Source organism: Heteronotia binoei, chromosome 8 (genome assembly GCF_032191835.1).
Source record: "Heteronotia binoei isolate CCM8104 ecotype False Entrance Well chromosome 8, APGP_CSIRO_Hbin_v1, whole genome shotgun sequence".
In the NCBI taxonomy this organism is placed as follows: domain Eukaryota; kingdom Metazoa; phylum Chordata; class Lepidosauria; order Squamata; family Gekkonidae; genus Heteronotia; species Heteronotia binoei.
In genome coordinates this window covers 93,495,654-93,520,800 of record NC_083230.1, presented here as the reverse complement: position 1 = coordinate 93,520,800, position 25,147 = coordinate 93,495,654, and the positions used below count along the sequence as shown (strand labels likewise).

The 25,147-nt window shown below is 40.9% G+C and overlaps 1 protein-coding gene across 2 annotated transcripts in view; it reads right to left on the bottom strand.

Annotated features, from left to right (window-relative positions):
- The window catches only part of GNPTAB (N-acetylglucosamine-1-phosphate transferase subunits alpha and beta), a 59,741-nt gene that overhangs the window by 26,053 nt on the left and 8,541 nt on the right, over positions 1–25,147 (bottom strand). Inside the window, exons 3-7 of one of the 2 annotated variants that reach the window (XM_060245620.1) lie at positions 16,874–16,993; positions 13,997–14,038; positions 11,899–12,104; positions 10,027–10,091; positions 8,871–9,005 (exon numbers count right to left, since the gene is read on the bottom strand). In XM_060245620.1, the coding sequence (XP_060101603.1) occupies positions 8,871–9,005; positions 10,027–10,091; positions 11,899–12,104; positions 13,997–14,038; positions 16,874–16,993 (568 nt within the window). The remainder of the gene's footprint in view (positions 1–8,870; positions 9,006–10,026; positions 10,092–11,898; positions 12,105–13,996; positions 14,039–16,873; positions 16,994–25,147) is intronic. The other variant, XM_060245621.1, reaches the window with a different exon arrangement.

Below are 25,147 nucleotides of genomic sequence, written 5' to 3'. Positions count from 1 at the left end.
TTTCAAAGAAACGTGATAGGATTTGCAAAGCATAACCCAAAGGATTCCACGATGGATTGTGGTTTTGGTTCAGTTATGGCCCCATTCATATTACTACCATCACTACACTCCTTCCTCCAGTAGCCCTGAATGGCAGATTTGAAGCACTGCTTCTTTCCATATGAACTCCTATCCCTCCTGAAAATTTCTCCAAAGGCTGGGCCCTCACCCCCCCCACCTCACCCCTTCAGAGAGGAAACTGATGGGGACTAAGGATGGTGCTGGCGTCCAAAATGACTAATACCCCTTTTGCCAAACAGATGTGTGTATTTTTTTAAAAAAAATTATACAGAAATTTACTAAATACTAATGCACAATACAAAAGCCCCACATTTATCAGTTCACATTTTTCTATTCTTTATAATATCCCATATAATAAATCATTTGTCTCCCTATATTGTTATTTCATAGCCCTTCACAATGGCACTTCACAAACCCAAACAGATCTGTGAATTACCCACATTTTGCATGAAGATTAAGTCCTTTATATTCATCCATGCTTTAAAATACATCAGTTGTCACCAGCTGTCTTTTAAATACACCAGCTTCCACAGTTTTAACTGTTTTGCATCTGTTTGTATCCATCTTTCTGCTGCCAGTTTTTTGTCTTTTCTGCTGCTGTATTTTGTTTCTCTTCTCTAGTCTTTCTTACACAGTACACCTTTCGGGGAGCTTTTAAAATAGGAAAGCAGCCCAGGTACTGTTTAAATAAGCAAATGCCTGAGGCACCACATTTTTAGAAAGGAAAGGTCCCCTGTGCAAGCACCAGTCATTTCCAACTCTGGGGTGACGTTGCTTTCACAACGTTTTCACAGCAGACTTTTTACGGGGTAGTTTGCCATTGCCTTCCTCAGTCATCTACACTTTGCCCCCAGCAAGCTGAGTGCTCATTTTACCGACCTTGGAAGGAAGGAAGGCTGAGTCAACCTGGAGTCGGGTACCTGAAAACCCAGCTTCCACCGGGGATCAAACTCAGGTGGTGAGCAGAGCTTAGGGCTGCAGTACTGCAGCTTTAACACTCTGCGCCATGGGGCTCCTTACCACATTTTTAACCTCACAACAATTCCGTGAAGCAAGAGTAGCCTGAGATACCAAACTGGTCACCCAGAGACTTTTCATGGCAAAGTAGAATTTGAAACCAAGTCTCCTCAAGTCCAACACAACACTCTGGATGATATCGTATAGGCTGTCTTGAGAAGATGACAGCTTCCTGCTTGCCTCAGGACAGCCCCTAACCTTCTGGTAGAGAATGGGCAAGAAACTGACCCATGTTTTCCCACCATTTGTCTCTATTAAGTAGTTTTAGGCCTCATTCTTTAAATCTGGCCACAAAGTCATCACTGGAAATTCTTTATAAAGTAATCCAAGGGCTAAGAGTATTGAGTTAATTTTTGTTGCTTTGAAAAAAATGCTTCAGGATTCTGTTAGTTTTTATTTATTTCCTTCGGTAATTCACCAATGGGGACGCTAAATAGCTTACATTATTCTTTCCTCCTCCATTTTATCCTCACAATAACCCTGTGAGATAGATTAAGCTGAGACTGAGAGCATGTGAGTGGCCCAAGGTTCCCCAAAGAAGAGAGGGAATTCTAACCTGGGTCTCCCAGAACCTAGTCCAACACTCCAACTACTACACTACACTGGCTCTCCTTGAAAAAAATGTGTTATAACCCATTCCATATAAGATATAATACCATATTCCTAAATGAAGTTTGCAAAAGGTTGCAAGTGTAGCCACACATCTGCCACCAATGCACAGTTTTAGGCCAGCTTTAAAAGATCAACTAGACATCTAGAAATCTGAGATACAAAAAGCTTCCAGAACAAATCCATTTGTGGCATTTCTCTGAGTCCTCAGCCAAGATTGCCAATCCACTTCTAAGGTCATTTGTTACTGGGAAACTGTTTGATCTGCCTGCTATTTTTATCGCCTGTCACCAGTTATTCTATATATCGGTTTTCATAATGGACAAGATTAAAAGAAGTTTATCCTCAGCACAAATTCTAACAGCACATATGGTTTGTAAAGTGCAAGACACAGGCATTTTTCCACTCAGAGAAAAGTTACATTTTAGATGGATTTATGATGGCCAAGTGGTAATTTTAAAAAAAGTTACACATAACAGCTTGTTGTTTTATTCATAATTTTAATTGTAACAGAACTCTGAAGACAAAGCATTGAAATCTCCTAAATAAATAAGCTGCACTGATCTCTGCAAGGGATAAGAAAGGTTATCAAAGTCTGGAGAATTAGCACAGCCTTGGAGTTTGCCTGCCCCAAGGAAACAAGACCACTGGAGAAGATGAAAAAGTTTATTCTCAGCACAAATCCTAACAGGACACATGGTTTGTAAAGTGCAAGGCAAAGGCATTTTTCCACTCAGAGAAAAATTACATTTTAGATGGATTTATGATGGCCAAGTGGTAATTTTTTTAAAAAAGTTGCACATAACAGCTTGTTGTTTTATTCATAATTTTAATTGTAACAGGACTCTGGAGACAAAGCATTGAAATCTCCTAAATAAATAAGTTGCACTGATCTCTGCAAGGGATAAAGGTTATCAAAGTCTGGAGAATTAGCACAGCCTTGGAGTTTGCCTGCCCCAAAGAAACAGAAGACCACTGAGGAATCTTCTGTGCAAACACTGGACTAGGCATGCACAGGCCAGCCACGGAGATGAGGGTTCCAAAGCTTTCTATCTCCCATGCAGGTGTTCCTCTGCCCCAGTGTTCTGCTTCCAAATCAGCCGATGACAGTGCTAGGGAGAATGCTCCTGTGTCAGTCATGAGGTAACAGCTACCTCCAAGTGAGTGCATGACTAGTACGTTCCAGCATCCCTTGTTCTTCCCCAAGAGAAAAGGAAGAAGCTGGATTGTACAGCCACTTGGTTCAGCACAGAGATGACTACGTAAGAGCTTGGCTCCCCTTCCTCCCATCTATGGACTTGCTAAATGAGGATGACAATGGTGCAGGAAAGGGAGATGAAAGAGATACTGTAGCGACAGTGGGCAGAATAGAGGAGTGGGTGACAGATCCCTATATTATAATGTCCAAACCAATGTTGCCATCCACACACACTAAAGACACTGAAGAATTGTTAACCGGCACGTACAGCTGCCTTTTGATATTTGATTCCTTGTAGGTTTAGGTTTTATTAAATTTATTCCCCGCCCTTCCCACCGAGGCAGGCTCAGGGCGGCTTACAACAATCACCATAAGATAATAGGAGACTAACATGTTAGTACATCATATTAATAAAATCACTTAAATTTAAAACAATTTAAAACCGTTGGTGCTAATAATATTGTGATGTTATTCCCTGGATTCCTCTCGCTGTTACAAGTCTCAAAGTCAGCTGAAAGCAAGCCGGAAGAGTATGGTCTTACAGGCCTTGCGGAACTGGGCAAGGTCCCGCAAGGTTCTAACCTCCTCCGGCAACTGGTTTCACCAGTAGGGGGCTGCTACCAATCTCTGGCACAATCTCTGGTAGCTGTCAGCCTCAGCCCTGGGATCACGAAAAAATGTTGAGTTCCCGATCTCAGTATCCTCAGGGGAACATGTGGGGACAGATATATGTAAACACTGAAGGCAGCAGGGAAAAAGGAATGCTGAACGTGAGATGGATTGACTCAGTTTGCAAGGCCTGAGCAAGGCTGCTAACAATAGAATGTTTGGGAGGATGTTAATTCATAGGGTCACCATAAGTCAGAAGTGACGTGATGGAATTTCACTTGCTCACTTACACACACACCATGCATACAAAGACTAGCATTACACTGAACTTTACACCGTTTCCATAAGAACACACCCTCACCTCAAGCATACTTTCTTATCTTTAGTGCCTTTACAAACTTGCCACCATTTTTTCAAGAATTGTCCTCCTTCACTACATGATCACAGACAACCAAAGAATCACCCAAGTGACCGCAGCAATGTAACACCACTGCTCAACCAACCATGTCTGCTATGTCAAAACATCACTAAGGGCAAGTTACATTTTAGACAGATTTCTGGTGTTGGTGACCAAAGCGTCTCCCTTTCCTCGGATTCAGCTCTAGCAAGAACCATTTAAGGCTACCAAGCCAAGCAGTGGCAGATCAAAACCCAGCCTGGTATCAAAGCAAATAAATTCCATGATAAATTTTTAATTATTTTAAAGACTGAACTTTCCCCTCCACTTTCTGACAATGTTTGTCCAGTTCACCCCACAGCAAAGAGAAGCCCAGCTGTCACACTTGTGACATTTTGAAGCTGCTGATGGTATGAATTCACGTGTTACCTGATAGCTCTAAATCTGACCCATCAGGTTTGTCATCAGAAAAATCTGAAATCCCTTCCAGAGCATCATCTGGACTACTGAAGAAAGAGTGGCCTTGGTAGCTGTTAGGGCTGAAGCAGTGCTTCCTATTCTAATTCCAGAGGCAATCATCTATTACCCCCCCTCCCTTTTGCTGAGCCTTTAAAAGTAGCAGATTTAGGGGGACAGCTTGGCAGTCTGCGTATGGCATGACTCTTCCTGGTGTGGCAACACAAATAGCTTACATCAAAGTCAATGACCCTCTGGTTACATGCTAACCCAATCAATGTCCCAATATACTTAAAAGAGGTTGCCTTTATTTAGTTCTTGATGGTCTCTTAACTTGAAGACACAAAATCAAAAATCATCAAATTCTCTTATAATGCCAGTCACTACATAAAGCTGTTTTAGACAAGGTTCTAGAGTAAGCTAGTACAGAGTAGGATCCACACACCAGATGTAATTTTTGCATAGCCTCTTCCCCTGGTCTTGAAATGCACAGCTCTTCCTGGATTTTACATGGGTTAAAGACGGTAACGTTTGGGACCATGTACATACACCAACCCTTGGATGTTCTCTGAGCCAGGAGGTGAAATGGGTAGGCATTCCTATGCCCCATTGCTTTGTAGACTCTCTCACATTTTGATCCTGCCCTTAAGAAGGCTGAAGAATACTTACTGAAAGGTATCTGGGAGATTATTATGAATAAAAACAAGGAGTTGGATCATGCCAGATCTTCTGCTGGCAAAAATGACCATCAAAAAGGTTATGCTGAAGATCGTGGTACCCACATGGGCAAAAGCAGTGTGGGAGATGAGGGGCTGCACTGAGGAGGGGAGTTTGACCAAGTCAATTGGAAAAATGGCCAAGATCAAATACCTGATAATGCAAAAAAGCAGCTACCATCTAGGGATGGACACAATCAATGTTCCCTCGAAACTGCAGAGTCTTGTGAGCAAAAATTCTACTTTGTAAGCTACTGGCATTAAAGTTATGAGCTACTGCATAAATTACTGTGCTCTGGGGTCATTCTTCCTGAGCTAAGACAAAAATGTGTAAGCTGGAGGCTAAAAATCTGTGATCTAGCTCACGCTAACTCAGCTTAGAGGAAACACTGGACACAATACAGATTCCCAACCAATTTAAACAGGGATGTTGAAAGCAGAGCCGCATCAAAGCTAAATGGGCAAAAGCAACAGCAGTGCATACATTGTGGACTTTCTCCATTGTGGATCCCACCTTGTGGAATGGCCAAACCAAGTTGGTCCATGCCCCCATTCCACTGGTCTTTTGCAAAAGAATCAATAAGCTTGCAAGAGGTAATAATGCTGCACAGTATAAAATGGTTTCACAAACTTACTTGGGTAAATTATTGTGGTCTTTACTGCTATGTACAATGTATTGTAAATAGGATCCTATTTTGTAATTTCTGTACTGCTTAAATGTGTCATGTTAATACTTATGAACATATGAATCTGCCTTATGCTGAATCAGACCCTTGATCTATCAAAGTCAGTACTGTCTACTCAGACTAGCAGCGGCTCTCCAGGGTCTCAAGTTGAGGTTTTTCACACCTATTTGCCTGGACCCTTTTTAGTTGGAGATGCCAGGGATTGAACCTGGGACCTTCTGCTTACCAAGCAGATGCTCTACCACTATGGTTCTGTTTCCTTCAAGTAGTTCCAGACTTCTAATATCCAGATGCACTAGTTATCAAATGTCTCATTTTGTTGATTGTACTGATTCACTATGTGAAATTCGCCTTGAGTCCATGTGAGAAAGGCAGACTATAAACAATATAAATAAACAAATAAAATAGTGCAACTGTTACATTGAAAGCAATGGTACCTAACACAAGCATACACCCGTTAAAATCCCTAACATGGATGTTCCTCTCCAATATGGAAGGGTACAGCATTTAGCATACTATATGCATGATGAAAAAAAGAAAAAGTGACATTTTCTAGAAATAGCATCATTGCCACAAGCTTCAGCCAGCTCTCAAATTAAATATAGCTGTGGAAAAAAAGGATGTCTCATTTGTACTACTCAGAGCCAGCCTCATCACATGTATACTCTGTAAGCATTTAATAATCAACATTCAGCTCTGCTTAACTTTGTTATATATCTGACAAATTTGAAGACTAAAATGGAAAGCCTTCTTTTTCAAATAGTACACTTGCAACAGGAAACTTACACTCTGGACAGATACAGGCTAGTTCCAAACCACCCTTCCGGCTACAAACAGTTGGACAAGCTGTGAGATTCCTGAATCCACACCAGGAACCACTTTCAAACTTTATGCAAAATTTAAGCATGTGCCACATAGTTAGATTTATAAACATCAACACAGCTTGCTTCATTCACCACCTAACCTAAGCTGGTAATCCAAACATCATTTATTTTATTCGATTTATAGCCCACCCTTCTCATAAAACAGGCTCAGGGAAGGTTACATAATTGAAACAGACAATCAACAGTTAAAACCAAATTAAAATTATATATAATCCAAAATCACAGAACTAAACTGACAGATTCAGCCTCCAGGGCCGGATCTGGGGGGGGCTGAGGGGAGTGCTTGCCTTGGGCGCTGACGGGGGGGGGGGGGGCAAATTGATATGGAGTCCATTGTATTCTATGGGACCATAACACAGAATGGCCCATAAGGGGGCACCATTTTTTTATTTTGCGCCCCCTCAAAAAACATGTAGATCCGGTCCTGCCAGCGTCACAAGCATGACAGATTCAGCCTCACAAGCACAGCCTGTTGCCAAGTCCAGAAGGTCCTACAGCACTAGGATGGAATGAAAGGGGGGGACCAATAACAGGTGACCTCCACTGACTCAACTGAAACATCATGGCTCAAGAAGAACAGAAACTCAGCATGTCCAAGGTCACCTTCGCAAAGTTTTGGAGGAAAACATTAACACAGATTTGAGCACAGCAACACCTAGTGGCCAAATGCCCATTTCCAGGCAAACTTTGGATCATATGGGGACTATCATGTGAAACATAGGATTTAAACTTTGGAGAGAAAGCTAAAATGGGAGTAGACATAGTGAAATCTGACTGAGACATCTTAGAAAGGCAAAAAAAGCAAAGATCCAAAAAAAAAACAGCAGCACAATACACTGCTTCTTAAACAAGGGGACTGTGCAAAATGAAACCACTCTGTATTTTTTGAAAATCCTATGAAGCCCACCCAAGAACATTAGCACACTTAAAAGTAGTGTGGCAGAATTTATTTTGGGTTGGTCCTCTTTATATTCCTAACCATATTCTTTATGGTCTTAGACATACTCTTTATGAAATTGGCCAAAAGAACTCTTTCTGAAAGTAGCCATTCTCTTATGAAATGGGCAGTAAGAGCTCTTCAGTTCTAAGCTTTTCAGCAATATTAAGCATTCATATTACTCTTAACAGCAACGTAAATGCTCTCAGCAGCTCTAGACTGTTGATTCTGGCTGCAGTAGCTCTTATGATTTTTGGCTGCAGTTATGAAGGCCACCAGAGCTCAAAGCTATTCAACACTATCATGCAGGAAGGACCATATATGGTAAAAATCCTTATATGGCAGGGGTTGCCAATGGTAGCTCTCCAGATGTTTTTTGCCTACAACTCCCATCAGCACCAGCCAGCATGGCCAATGGCTGGGGCTGATGGGAGTTGTAGGTAAAAAAACATCTGGAGAGCTACCGTTGGCCACCCCTGTTATATGGCAAGGAGGAAACAAGATGGAGGAGGCGGCCATTTGCAAAGATGGCTGTTAAGTGGGTGAAAGGTTGAACTGAACTAAGGACAATCTCAGCCATGATTGTTTTAAGTTAGCTACAGTTTGCTGACATCAGAAGCACAGCTGTGATACAGTAAACATCCGATAAGAGATGTGTTCAAGCCTTTAAAAACCCTGAGTTTTGAACAGAAGCTGCGGACTGTATCAGAAGCAGGGGATCTCTGTGCCAGTCTAGCCCAGAAATTAACACTCTTTGGTAATTTCTGTTTGAGGCCTCAAACACTGAACACAGAGCATAGCTCTGATAGAGTGGGATTTGGGACCTAGATTTTAAATAGGAAAATGTAGACTAATGGGGATAAGTCCTGTTGGGACCTAGATTTTTCAGTATGCTCTCTGCTTTATTGTATTTCATGTTTTATGCTCTAATTGTGTAAACTGTTTTCTGTTCTGCCTTTCTATCCATATATTGTAAGCCTTCTAAAGGAGTCTTCTTAAGTCTAAAGGAGCAACTGTACTAATGTAATCTCTTGTTTTGCCTTTCTAACTTTATTTGAAGCCTTCTGTGCAAAGGAGAAACTTCTGTGCAAAGGAGAGACCCTCCTGCCAAGAGAAGAGAATGTTGCATTAGTGGAAAGTTTCTCACATCAGAAGAGGGCACTGCCATTTGTCTGCATAAGGTGCAACCCAGGGGTCTATAGCAGAAGACATATGCCCGAAACCATGACTCTTTGCTACATTCTACTGCCCAGTTCACCTGCAGATCCTTTGTTTCTGTTTCACCCCCTTAAATATCTTACCATCTTTATTTTGGAAGAAAGGTTTTCAGGTAGTTTAGCTTTTAGTTGATTTGTCTCTTTGAAGGTTGTTGGAAATCCTTTGAAGAAAGCCAAGTCTTGCATTAACACCAAACCAGGAACTTCTTTGTCTGTGGTCTGCAAAAGCAAAACAATCCTATAACTTCTTTCCCTCCTTTTAAAAATAAGGACTTTTATTTACCAGCCATTTCCCAGAAGGAAAATCTATTGCATTCCTAGCGCTAAATACAAGTTCTTACAACATAGAACAGCACTGACATAAATTTTCTATTGATTTTTTAAATTATTTTATTGCATTTGTTTTCACTCTGTGAGCCATCTTGAGGAAGCGTCAGGGAGCATATGAAGAATCTAAATAAGTATCAAAGGAGTTCATAAGAATGTAAGAGAAGACACGTTGGATCAGGCCAATGACCCATCCATTCCAACACTCTGTTCCACACAGTGGCCAAAACCCAGGTGCCATTAGGAGGTCCACCAGTGGGGTCAGAATTCCAGAAGCCCTCCCACTGTTACTCCCCAAGCACCAAGAACACAGAACATCACTGCCCCAGATATAGAGTTCCATCTATAACTTGTGGCTAATAGCCACTGATGGACCTCTGTGCCACATGTTTATCCACTCCCCTCTTAAAGCTGTCTAGGCTTATAGCCACCATCACTTCTTGCAGAAGAGAATTTCATGTGTTAATTACTCTTCGGGTGAAGAACTACTTCCTTTTTTCTGTTCTAAGCTTACTGCTCAATAATTTCATTGGGTGCCCACGAGTTCTTGTATTGTACAGAGAAAAGTACTTCTTTCTCTACCTTCTCTATCCCATGCATAATTTTGTAAACCTCTGTCACCTCTCAATCGTCATCTCTTCAAACTAAAGAGCCCTAACCTCTAACCATTCTTCAGGGGGAAGGTGTTCCATCCCCTTAATCATTTTAGTTGCCCTTTTCTGCACCTTTTCCAATGCCGTAACATCTGTTTTGAGGTGTGGTCACCAGAACTGTACATAATATTCCAATTGAGGCCGCACCACAGATTTATACGGGGGTGTTATGATACTGGCTGATTTGTTTTCAATCCCCTTCCTAATAATCCTAAACTTTCTATCTAGCAAACACTTTGACAAGTGCAAAAGGAACATACCAAATAGCCCCTCCAGGTAGCCTGTTTGCTGCTCTCCTTCAACATTCCAGAATGAGCATCCTCAGCTGGAAGAGGCAAAAATTAAAATCATGGGCTGGCACTTAGATTGACTGTGAAGTTTTTGTTTTAAAACTTTAAATATTTTATGCATCCTTGAAAATATAAAGCATTATGATTTTCCTCCTAATTAAAAAATTCCGAAGTGCAGCAGCAACTTCAGCAATTGTACCAGCCCCAACCATAAGAGTAGGTTAGCACCAATTTTAATGATAAAATGCATAAATGGAAGAGATGGTCCTGACAGGAGATTACCTGAAGAGAGCAGATTATGAATGCTTCTGCTGTCCTGTCCCACTACTGGTTACCGACACAATGAGAGATAATGCATTTGATACTTTAAGAACTAGTGGAAAGAAATAATTTATTTAATTTGTATCTCTGACTTTGGGTTCTCACACTGTATCCCCACTACAGATGTGAAGGCCCAGAAAAAAACTGGAAAAATTCGGGGGAAAGGTTTTTTTCCGTTTTTTTCCCTGAAGCCTTTTTTTTTCTGAAAAACTGGGGGGGGGGGGGGGGAAGAAAACTGGTGGGAGTGTCAAAAAGTACAATCTTTCTGATCCCTAGCAGCTGCTAAAATAATGGAAACAATGAGCATTATAATACCTTTTACTCCTGAATCAATTATTTTAAATCTTTGACCTAACCACTCCTTTCATCCTTCACAAGCTGAACTTATTTCTTTGCTACTGACTGCAGGAAAGGTGGTGTTGGCATAAGTCTGGAAATTGGATACAATTCCTACTATTAAAAATTGGTTTTTGAAGGTTTTGGACTTGTTGATAAAGGATGAACTAGCTACACAGATTGTAATTGTGGAGAATGTGAATATAGAAAACAATTTTATACAAAAATGGTTTGTTTTTCTAGACTACGTAAATTCTAAAGGTTTAGAAGACTGTAAAATACCAATCAAATCTGCAGATTTTGTGATATATTAATGTTGTAACTGCCTATGGTTATGCATTACTGCTGGATATCCTAATAATGTTACTTTAATGCTACCGTGCTATCTTTATTGATTTCTTTGTATCAATAAAGGTTATTTTCCTTTTTTAAAAAAAAAAGTTCAAGCAAACTCTTATCTGTAAATATCACTAATATTATATATCCACCACTGAGTTATATGGGTATCCTGTAATACCTGAAACACAGGACTGAATGTATCAAAAGACTCAGTACTCTGCAGTTTAGAGTCCTTTCCTTGGAAGAAGGTAAAATAAATACAACTAGCACCTCTGAGTGTAAAGACAGAGAGAACTCAATACCTTTGCATCAGCATATGACAGCACCTACACCTCCGGATGAACGCTGCAACCATTTTAATTTGAATTATGGGAGAGAAAACAGAATTTACCCGATGCCCCTTGTCTAAGCGAAATGAGACATGTGTAATTAAGAACAGGAGGATACCTCCCTCCCATCTTGCCCATATTCAAAAATAACTCTCTTCTGAATTTAAGCAATTGTAACCAACTGGCCTTCAAATAAAATAAGTGAATAATCTCTGTGTAACTAGATATTTGGCAATGATATTTCTGTATATAAGTTGGACACCTAATCACTGTACATATATATTCCTTTCACATTCTAATAGATCAAATTCCTAGGACATTTAAGGAAGGCTTATTTTTATAACACATTAATCTATGCCTACTGGGTTTTTCCAAATGAGATCATTTCATATTTGCAATAATCAAGAAGACAGGAAATCCCACATGAAAGAATTTTAAAAAACCAACCATGTTCTTATACAACAATAAAACCGTAGTGCTTTCGTCTCACTGGGAGAAAACTAAAGCAGATCCTTACCTTCTTTAGGACTGTCAAAAACAACTACTGTAACATTGGTAGAAGGATTTTTTGGCTTTGCAACTGAGAAGATATTGTTGGCAGATCTTAAGAGGGGATAGACAGATGACAAATCCTTAACAGTGACATTGCTTGGCAAAGCAGGATCCAAAACAAGCATTGGCACTTTGATGCAATGTGTCAACAAACACTCCAGTTGCTTCTCACTAGAACAAGATATCAAAGCCAAGTTTACTCTTGGGTTCAAAAGGGAAGGTGATCATATATCCACTTTTACAAATTTTTCCACCTCCCCACCAAGCTGCTAGAGCACCCAATGCAGCTAACAGAATGCATAACAGAAACAATAACTCCATATCAAATAAAAATAATCCAGTCTGCAGACACAAAAGGAATAGACAACAGAATGGCATTTAACAAAGCAGCGTCAACAGAATAATGCCCTTCTGAAAGCCCTCTGGAACAGAAACATTTTTGTCACGTGTCGGAAGTGATGGAGGTAACCAAAGGAAGTTCCAAATCTTAGGATCTGCTAGCATAAAAGCAGATACCCACTTCGCCTTGACTTGCAGGGGAGTACCAAGGAGAACCACATGTGAAGAACAGAGCAAACTGGTAGGTATTGGAGTAGATAGTTCCTTAAATATCCTGATCCTAAGCTGATTGGTGCTTTAAGGAGTCAGCACCAGCAGTTTGAACTGGGCCCCAAACCAAAATAGAATCCAATGCAGGTAGTACTGGACTTAATGTGCTCCATACAGAAGACCCAAGATGCTTGCCACTGCATATCTGTGTCCACGACAGATGTCATCAGTGACAGAATCTATAACTGAATGATCTAGAAAGCAGTTCAAGCATTCCATTACAATGCTCTGCTCAGGGGCTTCAGGCTGCAGCACCTGTATCTTCCATCCATTTGGCCTGGGCATTGGTCAACCCATGAACACTTGCTGTATAAAATGACACAAATTCACTAACATTGTCTGACTGGTGTCTAATCTGGAACTCAAATTCTTTCCAATATAAAAATCTGCTGGTTAGAAACCAACTTTTAAAAACTATAGCCAAATGGCACCCAATGCCACAAAGAACTCAGCCACATGCATAAAACAGCATCTTCTTTGTGCTAGCGTGGATGTGGGAAAGTTGCTACATACTGGCATACTTGGTGGTCCTGCAAAATGGTTTGAGATTAATTGGCAATTAAAAATCTTATACATTCATAAAATTAGAAATCAAAAGATACCTTTGGATGCTAACATATTAGTTTTCAATTTATGGAAAGGAAATAAAGACGCTTCACAAACTGTTAATAGAATTCCTTTGTGCTGCAGCTCGCTTAGTAATAGTAAAGTCATGGAAAAGCACAGTTCCAATAAAACTCTCTGATTGGTTATCTAAAGTAAGTGAACAAAATTGCAGAGATACTACTACAGACCAATTGAAATGACTATGAATCTAAGTTTACTTCAACTTGGTATCCTCTCCTGGAATTCTTTGCATCATAAAAAGAATTTGAGACAACTTTGGACACGATTATTATTTTATGACTGTCTTATCTTCACTGTACCTGGTGTGTGTGTATTCTATTGTATACGTTCAAACTACATATGTACCTTAAGATTTATCTTTGGTATACCTTTTGATTTATAGCATTTTGTTCTTAATTCTATGATCATAATAAAAATTTTGACTTTAAAAACTCTTGCTATATTACCTAACCAGTAGATTGTTTCAAGATGGCTGCCATTTGACAGCAGCAGACTAGTCGTATTTATGTAGGCCTTGAAGGCCATTCCAGTTTTCTTTTTGACATTTAGAGGTTTAAAAAAAACAACAAATTATGGAAACATTTACAGTTCTATACAGAGGGTGACATTTGTATGGCTTTAGACATTTATATACAGTAATTCAGAGGGATCAGACATGCATTTTAGTCCATCAACATATTTATTTTTGGACAAAAGGGAAATTATACCAGTGTTTGCTTTTCTGTTGGCTACTTTTAAATAGACATTTGACTTGTTCAAAATTACACATAATAAGATGCATTAAAACAAGAAAGGTTAATATATTCTTTTTCAAAAATTCATCTTACCTTTTCTTAGTTGGTTCAGTCGTATTCTTTCCAAGAATTTCTCTAACAAAAAGGCAAACATGACACCATTAAACATCCCAAAAACCATGAAAACTAAGTTTCCTACACTGAAATTTTTTTTGTAAAAACACCAATGTTTAAATTGATTACATCATTACACCAATTTGATAAAACCAGTTTTAAAAAACCTCAACTCTACATTCATTACCATTTAATCACAAGTTCAAACTGTAAAATGCTACAAAAGATAAAGAAACTGCATGACAACTGAAATATGTTTCCTGCCCATATCTTACTACACATACTTTCAAAGTTTCTTGAAATGATACACTGGCTCAGTGGTAGAGCATCTGCTCGGTAAGCAGAAGGTCCCAGGTTAAATCCCCGGCATCTCCAACTAAAAAAGGTCCAGGCAAATAGGTGTGAAAAAACCTCAGCTTGAGACCCTGGAGAGCCACTGCCAGTCTGAGTAGACAATACTGACTTTGATGGACCGAGAGTTTGATTCAGTATAAGGCAGCTTCATGTGTTCAATATTCATTAATAAAAATTAACTGGTGCCTTCACTGCTGAAGGCAGACAACCATCAAAAAGCAAGAAAATCAGGCAGACTGACTTAAGCAAAGCTATGAATGCTAAATACAACCAGGAATGGAAATAACCAGCAATCCTTCAGCAAAAGTTCTAAAACATGGCACAGAGCTCTACACCATCTTCATTTTGCTCATCCATTTTTGTTGTTTCTTCAAACTGTTCATGCCCTTCAGATCATCATCCCACAATTATGGAATAACCTTCCTAATGCCCTTCCTGTTATAGTTTTGAAGGGCTTGTAACACCTGGATCCCTGGATATCTACTTATTTACTTATATCCCACTTTTCTCCCCAATGGGGACCCACAGCAACTTACAACATTATTCTCCCCTCTTCCATTTTACGCTATGAGATAGGTGAAGACAAGGTAAATGAGTGGCCCAAGGTTACCCAGTGAACTTCCACAGCAGAATGAGTTTCTGAGCCTGGGTTTTTGAGATCCTAGGAAATTCTAACCAATATACCAAGCTGGCTTTATTAAAAAAGCAAACATCAAAGCAGAGGACCAAAGGTACTGATCATAGGCAATGATGATACTGAACTGATTTTTGTTATGAGTTGAGTTCTAGTATTATTTGAATGAATTGTGCTTTGGCTTTAGATTATTTATGCTACTATAACCTGCTGTTAGGTACTCTGAGCCTTGGAAGGAATGGGATAGAAATGTCTTCAAATAACTGTTCTCTCCAAGTCAAAGAGAAGAAAGCCACACTAGCTTGGAATATTTCTTTCATATCCACACTGTGCAATGACTGGACATCCCCAAGAAACAGAGGCACCTTTTTCTCCTGGGAGTCCCCTCTCCAGGGACACAGGAAGTCTATCATATGGACTTTCACAGTCCACTCTTGACCATGTAAGTAATGGAGCCTGAACACTCACACACAGAGCACATCTAGAACTGTGGTGATCAAGAGCATTGCAATGGCACTCCTAGTTTCCAAAATATTTGTGTATGTTGCCAGCCTGCCAGAGAATAGGAGACAAGCATTCATTTATTATTACATTTTTCTCCTGTGCCTGGAGCTCCCACTAACTGAGAGTGCTACTAAATGAGACCGCCTTATATGCCTTTCCTACAGGCTGGCCTGGCTGAGGCACTTCTAAACTCTAAAGAGAAGCCGTTCCGCATGACTGTAACTATTACTGAAAAGGCTCACAGAAGAGCTGAGGTTCTTCTGGCATTCCTTGGCAATAGAACAGATGTTGCAGAGAAGAGCACAACTGGTGCATAGTTTCATACAAGGAGACACAGAGCCACAGGTATGTGTAGCTAAGGTTGTAATAAGCTTTAAGAACTCCCACACTGAGTTGAGCCCAGGAACAGTTAGACCACCAAAGGAAATGTCTTAAAATTGATTTAATATGTTCAAAGCCGCTTTCTCCAGCTAAAAAGGCAACGTAACAAACATTTTGAACCAAGTGATGTTTGAGTGGCCTGTAAGGACAGACCCAGGTAGAGTGCATTACAGCAGTCAAGCCTCCAGATAACAGCAATATACAACATGGCCAGAAATCAGGGGTCAACTACCTTTTCTTTCATGAGAGTTACTTCTGAGAAATCAAAAATATCTCATGGCACCCTGTCACTACCATGTTACCAAGTTCTATTCAGTCCCAGAAACTGAATATACATACTAGGAACAGCACCAGAAATAAACCTTTCAGCTAAGCAGCACAGAGGAAAATCCTATTTAAAAAAACCCCAAAAACCTAAAATAGATCATTTTGTGATCTTTTCTTGGGGTCTTCCAAGGGGCATGTGATATGCTGTGCAGAAGCTGGCAAGCTACCTGTTGGAAACCCCTGGGTAAGGTCATTTCAGTCTACAGTGAAAGACAATCTTCACGCCAATGTCAAAGGCAACAGGTATCAAGCAACCCCAACCTGTTTTTCCACTAGCAAAGCAAATGAAGCCCTCCTAATTTCCGCTCCGCTGGCATTACTTTTGGGAAGAGACTCGAGCCAGAGTCGCACCAGCTCTGGGTACAGAATTGGCTTGTGCACGCAGGTTCATTTTTTGAAACTTATGCCACAAGCATAATTTGATCACCCTTCCTGTTTCTCCCACAACCAAGTAAACTGCACAATCCTCCTAAAATGAAAACTTCCCAAGCAAAAGACACAGAAGCTCTGTAGAGCTCACATATTCCTCTGCAAATCCCCATGCTTTTGTAGGGAGTGACTCACTTCCTCCTTTGAAAACCAGTGGTGTTTGTTTTCTGCTCCAACAAGGACAACTTCCTTTATTGTACCTCCCAGGAAGAAAAGAAGACCCTTACCTCATTATTCTCTGTTCTTCTTCCATTTGCTTCCTCACCTGCTGTAGTTCCTTGATAAGCTCAACATCTGTGCCATTCACCCAGGTGTACACAACATCAATAGGCATAGGCAAACAAAGCCTATATAAAACAGGAAGACAGAGAGAGAATGAAAAGAAAACTTGTCAAGCCTGTCTAGCATTACAGTTAGAAATAAATTTAATAGCTCAGACTGAGAGCTTCTGCAAACATTCAGATGAAACTCACAGATTAGAAACAAAAAAAAGTCATTTGGCACATTTATTTAGTTAACCACTTTCTCATCTTTGTCCATTGTTTTTGTAATACCACTGAGGTGGAATTCTCTTTTGCTTAGTATTCAACCTGTTTCTTCTTTACTGTCTCCTTAAAAATCATCATTTTTGCAGCATTTCTCAAAACATTCCAAGGCTGGGCTCCCCTTCTAACCAACTGGTCCCAGTCTTAAGCTGCTAGACCTTAAAGGGTACAGCTCCAACTTTATTCCATCCCTCCCCCAGAAATAAAATTCCTTTTATCATGACCACTACCACCAGAAACTTTTAAAGATATGCCTGCCTACTCTACTGGAAACTAAACTTTCTGTTTTGACTCTAAAAAAACTCTTCTTCCTGGTCATCTATTCCATATTCCCCTGGATCTAGAGGAAGCATGGGGAAACTCACTTGTGAAAATAACACAGATAATTCACCTTCTCTTGGTACCTTGCTATGTATTGGCAAATTATACTGTTAGGTGGGCACAAACACACCAGCAAAACACCAACAAAAGACGACAAATAAAAATTAATTTCACTCCCATTTGCTACCATTAGTTATAAAAATAGGGGGGGGGGAGCTGCACAGAAAAAGTTCACATGTGCAAAAGGAAAATGAAATGAAAATGTTTACAGTTCTCTTTTCCTAGGACTTAACTTTACCTCTCTATAATGGTGAGTTAAGAAGTGAGCACAACAATATTACAATCACCAGCTTCTATTTTCAGATTGTACTTAGGCCTCTTTCTTTCCTAGACATTCCTGTTGTTTTTCAGTTCAAGCCTTCCCTGTTTCTTTCCCATACTGTAGTTAAGTCTCTCTTTCTCTACAAATCCTCTCTCTTATTTTTTTTGCAAAGGACAGGAATTATCTACACAAAATATTTCTGTCTGTTTAGTCAATGTACACAGAGGGAGAGTGCACAAGTGCATTGGCCCACTCCATTAGACAGTTGGCCTGTGAGTATAATATCCACATGCGGATGAAATCTATGTACATACACTCTATCCCTGTAATGTTCTGAAAGCAGTATCCCCAATTATGGGGGAGGCATAAGGAAGCTGGCACGTGCACAAAGGTAGAAGACAAGGCCAGAATGTTTGTGTCTGCTGCTCCCCCTCTTTGTGTGTTGACTGACTGCACAAAAAGCTATCTGCAGAAGGCCAGATGCTCAATCGCCTTCTAGCTTACCTGAGGGGTGAAAGACTAACGCCTCTCCAGGAGATTTCTATGAGACCACTGCTCATCAGCCCTGAGGTCACAAGAACAAGCACTTCTGTTCTGTTGCCTACAGTTCTCAACACCTTGAAAAGCCATCCTATAAACCCAGGAAGACTGACTAGACAGAAGGACTTGACCTTTTTTCTGCCTGTGAAAAAGGTTTTCGGCTAACCCTTGAATGTTAACTGAGCATAAACTAAACATCAACCTTCCAAAATTGATATTTCTACACAGGTAATCATAGAGTGAGATGCCTCCAAATGTTTTACACAAACCATACATATAAAGACCCTTCATCTGTACAGACAGCAGCCCTGTGAAAGCAACCTGTCCATGCACTGGCTGTGTGGAAAGGGAAAGATGACATAAGTGAGCCAACCCCACCTCTGAATGATTGCCAAGTTATCTGCATGGAACAAATGCGCTGCGAAGTGTCTGTGTTTGTGCTCTGCCACTGGAATCAGCAGGGTGGGACCATGTGTGGGGGCAATTCCTCTGTATGTTCACTCCATGTAGACCATTCTGCAATCATATGAAGGCAGGGCCACTCAAGCCAACTATCCCTACCCCACACAGTCAACATGCAAATAGACTGTCAGTACAGGACTACTGTATAGATCTAATTTCATCAGAGGGATAACATCTGAAACATAAATGGCCAGAGTTCTTGAGAGACTCTGTCCTCCTATATTGTCTTGCCCAACAGTTAAGAATGGCCTCACAAGCTCTGGTCTCTGTGCTCTCACATCTTCATAGTTCATGAGGCAGGCGGTGACCACAGACCACAGAGAGAGCCAGTTTGGTATAGTGCAGTGGTAGTCAAACTTGCTTAATGTAAGAGCCATATAGAATGTGCCAGATGTTTGAGAGCCACAAGTCATGAATGTCAACTGTTTGAGAGCTGGAAGGAAGGAAGGCAAGCAAATAGATCGGGGAGGGAGGAGTGGAAAGAAAGCAACTTTAATTTTAAATGCATTCTCCGAGCTGCTGGCTGACTTGGCTGGAGAAGTGATTTAAAGAGAAAAATGCCTTCTCCAAGCCAGCCAACAAGGTGGTGGGGGCTTCAAGAGTCACACGTGTGTGGAAGAGCCACATATGGCTCCCGAGCCACAGCTTAGTCACCCCTGGTATAGTGGTTAAGTGCATGGACTCTAATCTGGAAGAACTGGGTTTGATTCCCCACTCCTCCACATGCACCTGCTAGGTGATTTTGGGTCAGTCACAGCTCTTGAAAGAGCTGCCCTCTCAAGAGCAGTTCTCAAAAGAGCTCTTTCAGGCCCACTACCTCACAGGGCATCTGTTGTGGGAAGGAAGGGAAAGGAGATTCCAAACCTCTGAGACACCAAGTGAAGGGTGGAGTATAAATCCAATCATCTCCTCCTCCTCCTGCAGCACCTCCCGGAATGCCCTTCCCCTTGAGGCTTGTCTGGTGCCTATATCTATTAATTTATTTCAAAGTCTTGCTTGATTGCAATTAAAAACCACAGCATTTTAAAAAAGCAGCACAAAAACTATCCACAGAACAGAAGCAGACCATTAAAAAGCTGATAGGATAAAATCCCAAATTAAAAGTCTGGCATTTAAAGAAAGTAAAGAAGGTGCCAGATGAGCCTCAAAGGGAAGGGTGTTACAAAAGCAGGTGCCACCACAAAAAAAATGTCATTTCTAGTTACCACCCACCACACCTCTGAAGGCAAGTGCACAGAGTCCTTCACCAATGCAACACTTCACTTTTTTTTTTGTCTTTCACTATACTTCATAACCCTATACTTCATAAACCCACACTCTCAGATGACCCAGCAAGGCTATGAATATGAATTCTGAGCTCTTTCATCCTAAAAAAAATATAGTCAATTTAGTTATTCTTCACACTGCACAGCATTCTTGTATCCCAGAATAGCTATCCCCTTGAACTACACAGAATAGATTTTGTTCAGCAGTCAAAACAACGAACTCCACAGCTGGTTAAAACTAGGGGTTTACTTCAGCCAAACAAATGGATTTTTCAGTTGCTGGCTTAGACTGGTGAGGGGCTCAAGTTAAATTTGACTTCCATAGAGAATTTAATTTTAGTTAGGAAAATTAAACGTTTATTGTATATGCCCAATCCCTGAAATGCTGGCATGTCATCTTAGACTGCTTCTGATCCAAAATAATAATATACTGTTTATTTTAATCACCTAGCTTATTCAAAGAGTCTGGCAGACACTTGAGTGATGCAGAAATAAATGCAAATTCCTTTCATCTGTCAACAACATTAAATATTGTTGGTGATCATGAGGCTGTGCTGGCAGGGAGATAACAATAGATGGCTCTTGAGTAGCTCCATTCTTCTTGAGTAGGACAGCAGATCAAGTAAAAATGACATGCCTGAGGACCTGTATGTGCAATAGGTAGGGGGTTATTTTTTTTTTGGGGGGGGGAGTTTTGAACAATTCTGTGGCTAGAAAAATGATGCCAGGGTGGGTGAAGCGATTATGTAGCTGGTATTTGCTCCTTTGTAACTGGTCAGATGCGCAGTTCAGCACAGGAAAGAGGAAGCACATAGCTTCCAAAGTTAAGGAAAGGAGCAATAGGCTAGCACTAGTCTAGTTATGGAACAGAGGAGTCATATTACTGCCTCCATTGGTTCATATATGCCAAGCAAGGCCAGTGAGACACTTTATAGCTGCTGCTTACCTAAATAGCATCATTCCTTGGTCATGTCAAATACTCTCCCATGCACATTGGAGGCATCCCAGAGGTCAACATGACCAAGAGAGGAAGTTCCGCACTACGGTTTATAATCTATGGTGCTGAAGTGTCTTGCAGGTCAGACCTGTGCAAAGTTACTCCAGTTTAAGCCCACTAATTTCATAAGAACATAAAAACATAAGAGCCCTGCTGGATCAGACCAGTAGACCATCTAGCCAAGCATCCTGTCTCACATAGTGATCAACCAGTTCCTCTAGAGGGCCAACAAGAGGGCATAGAGGCCAAGGACTTCCCCTGATGTTGCCTCCTGGCTCTGGGATTCAGAGGATTTGAGTCTCTGAATGTGGATCATGTGCTAGCGGTTATACAAACAGAAGACAAAGTATACCACTGTGGTCTACTGAAACCTAGTTGTATCATTACATCGACCACATCCTCATTAAGTGGAGATCTGCACAGAATTCTCCCATTCATTACTCTTCAGCAATTATGGGAAACATTTCAGCTGACATACAGGGCTCCTCAGATCCACTGAGAGCCCAGCAGACCTAGAAAATATAGTTAGCAATGGCCATATTTTCTTTCATTAGGAAAGGGTTTTCCCATAATTCTGATGGAATCAGCAGAAAACTACCACTGATGTTTCATGGCAAGATAGCTTCCTACTTTATATCTTGTTTTCAAGGGAGCCTGATTTTCCAGACTGGTTCCATGCTTTCCTGTCATAAAAGGGAGTTTAAGGGAATCACATCAAGCAAAGAACAGAATGACAATGGCAGAAATGCTGATAAAAGTTGTTTGCCAGCATCAACCAAACACATTTTTGTGGGAATGGTGCTGTTGGAGATCCTGTACAATACACTTCTCAAAGATCTCCTCCTCTCTCACAGTCACTACAAATAACTAATGTTTAGTGGTTCTTGGGGAAAATGCAGTAATAAGTGCCTGAGATTCTGAATCCGCCATGACAGAATCCCCTCCCCCCATAAAACCCACAATCTACTGAGCTATATTACTCATTTTTCTTCTTCCCCTTTCCCTTCCTCAGTGCCTATAATTTCTATCAAAAAGAAATCCATGTGTCCTTGAAAAATATGTGCAGCACATCAACCACCAAGAGGCAAGTCTGTTTGTGTTTGTATTATACACGAAACATACTGGAAAAGTGGACGGAAGTGAACAAGATGCAATTTAACAAGGGTAAGTGCTGAGCTACATCTGGTAACAAAAATGAGGAACATGCATATTGGATGGAGGACACACTTCTGGGTAGGGGTCTGTGAACAAGATCTTGGGGTACAGGTGGACCTTAAGTTAAATATGAGCAGTCAGTGCAATGCAGTGACAAAAAAGGCTGACACAATCTTGGGATGTATCAACAGAGGCAAATCACAAGGTTATAGTCCTGCTGTACACTGCATTGGTCAGGTCACACCTGGAGTATTGTGTGCAGATCTGGAGGCCTCACTTTGAGAGGATGTGGACAGAATGGAACAGATACAGAGGAGAGCGAAAAGGATGATCAGAGGCCTGGAGACCAAGCCCTAGGAGGAAAGGCTGAGGGAATGTTCAGTCTGGAGGAGAGGAGGTTGAGGGGGACATGATTGCTCTCTTTAAGTATATGAAGGGCTGTCACTTGGAGAAGGGCAGAAAGCTGTTCCTGTTGGCAGCAGAGGATATGACTCGCAATAAATGGTTTAAATTAAGGGGGGGAAGTACTGGTTGGATATTAGTAAAAACGTTTACAGTAAGAGTTGTTCAATTGGAATCAATTTCCAAGATAGTTGGGTGAGCTCCTCCTCACCGACAGGTCTTTAAGCAGCGACTGGATGAACACTTGTTGGGGACTCTCTAGACCCGGACATGCAGCCCGAGGACTGATCAAGCCCCCCAAGGGCTCCTAACAGGTTTGCGAGCAAATCTGCTTCCTTCTCCCTCTCTCTTGCTTCTTTGTGTCACAGCTTGCTTTGCCAGGATTTCTCAATTGCACAGAAGCTACAGAACAAAGCCTCTGTTTTCCCCATTGGCTGAGGCTCCTCTCTTGGAGAGGAAGTGTAGGGGGAGAGCGTGCTTTGATACTGACCACAATATTGCAAGAGTGCAAATATTTTAAGCATGTTTTATTTTAGAAGTAGTTTTTTTTAAAAAAAATATTTGTGTCTGTGTCCTTTATAAAATTTCTCTCTCTTCTACCTGGCATTACATTTTATGACAAAAGTGGCCTGGCCCGACAAGGTCTCATTTATGTCAGATCCAGCCCTCATAACAAATGAGTTCGACACTCCTGCCCTAGGCTGTACTGAGCAGGGGATTGGACTAGATGGCCTATATGGCCCCTTCCAATTCTAGGACCCTATGGCATTTATTAGGCATTTATTATTAAGAGACTTGTAACATCAAGGCTGTACGTACCACTAGTTGCAGAGACAAGGGGAAATTGGTGTGTGCAGCTTTTCAAACCCCTGTGATAAGGTGACACAACCAGCTGCTTGATCAGCTTTTTTACTTGGCTATTAAAGTGAGGCCTTTGCAAACCCAGTCTCAAAGGCAGATGACCACCATGTTGACCAGATCTCCTCCTTCAAGGTCTCCATAAAATTCCAGAGAACTCAGAAGTGGTCTTCGCATATTATATTGACTTCTTTGGAGCAAGCAAAAGCTTCCACTCTTCCATGGCTCAGCACAATGCAAGAGACATTTCCTGCACATAAGAAAGGAGCCAGGAAAAGAGGAACAACCACACATATCAGTTGGCCATGGAGCTATGCCAACATTTGTAGACCTCCAACCAAAGGTTCAGCATGCCTCTGAGATAGACAGAAACATTATCTATGTATGTACGTAGTTTAATGTAAAGTATTAACAGAATATTCAACTGGTTCACAATCATAGAGAAATAGTTCATCAACGTTTGCCAGACAGCTCCATGGAAAAGAACTCTCATATTGTTCTTTCTGCAGAAACCTCTCCACTGCCAGAGTTTTATTTTTGACAGACAAGGGAGAGGGAGAGAAACACAGCAGTACACTAGCACAAATGTTGATTTTTTTTTGCCACATACCAATCTGCTTCAAAGCCATTCACTTGAGGGTTCAATTTAAGATATTGGCTATCACATACAAAACCTTACATGCTCTTGGACCCTCATATCTGCAGGACTAATCTGTCCTTCTATGGCATCACAATGACAGCTTTGTTCATCTGATTTGAGCCTTCTGTGTGGGCCACCCCACAAGTGGGCAAGATAACAATCACCCCTACATGTGCGTTCTTTGTTGTGACCTCTACCTTGTGGAATAGCTTGCCTAAGTCCAGGACGGCTCCTACACTCCTGTCATTCCTAGAACTATGTAAAACAGAATGTAAAACTATGTAAAACAGGCTTTTCTATAAAGGTAATATGGCTATACTGTAACTGGATGGTTCAAGAAGAAAAAGGGACTGTGGATCAATGTTCCCCCTAAACTGAGTTAGTGTGAGCTAGCTCTCAGTTTTTTTAGCTTCTGGCTCACACATTTTTGTATTCGCTTAGGAAGGATGGCCTAAGAACAAACTAATTTATGCAGCAGCAAAATTTTTTACTCACAACTTTAATGCTAGTAATTCATGAAGTAGACTCTGCTCACAAGACTAAAGGAAGCATTGCTGTGGACTACACAACAGCGTAGACAATATATTAGCCATTTGCAGTGTGAATTAACCTTCTGCCCCTGCATTACTTTCTACTCATGCAACATCATTTTTCTATATTGTCTCTAACGATATACCATTTTCTGCATTGTACCTGCATGATGAATCATATCTGAGACTCAAGGTGGATTACACACTGAAGGTGGCATATTCAATAGGATGAGGCAACTTAAGAAGCAGCAGACTTGGATTTACAGAATAGTTTCAGATTTCTGTAAATCATAGTCTGGTACAGAGAGCCAGCTGGTGTAGTGGTTAAGTGCGTGGACTCTTATCTGGGAGAACCGGGTTTGATTCCCCACTCCTTCACTTGCAGCTGCTGGAATGACTTTGGGTTAGCCATAGCTCTGGCAGAGGTTGTCCTTGAAAGGGCAGCTGCTGTGAGAACCCTCTCA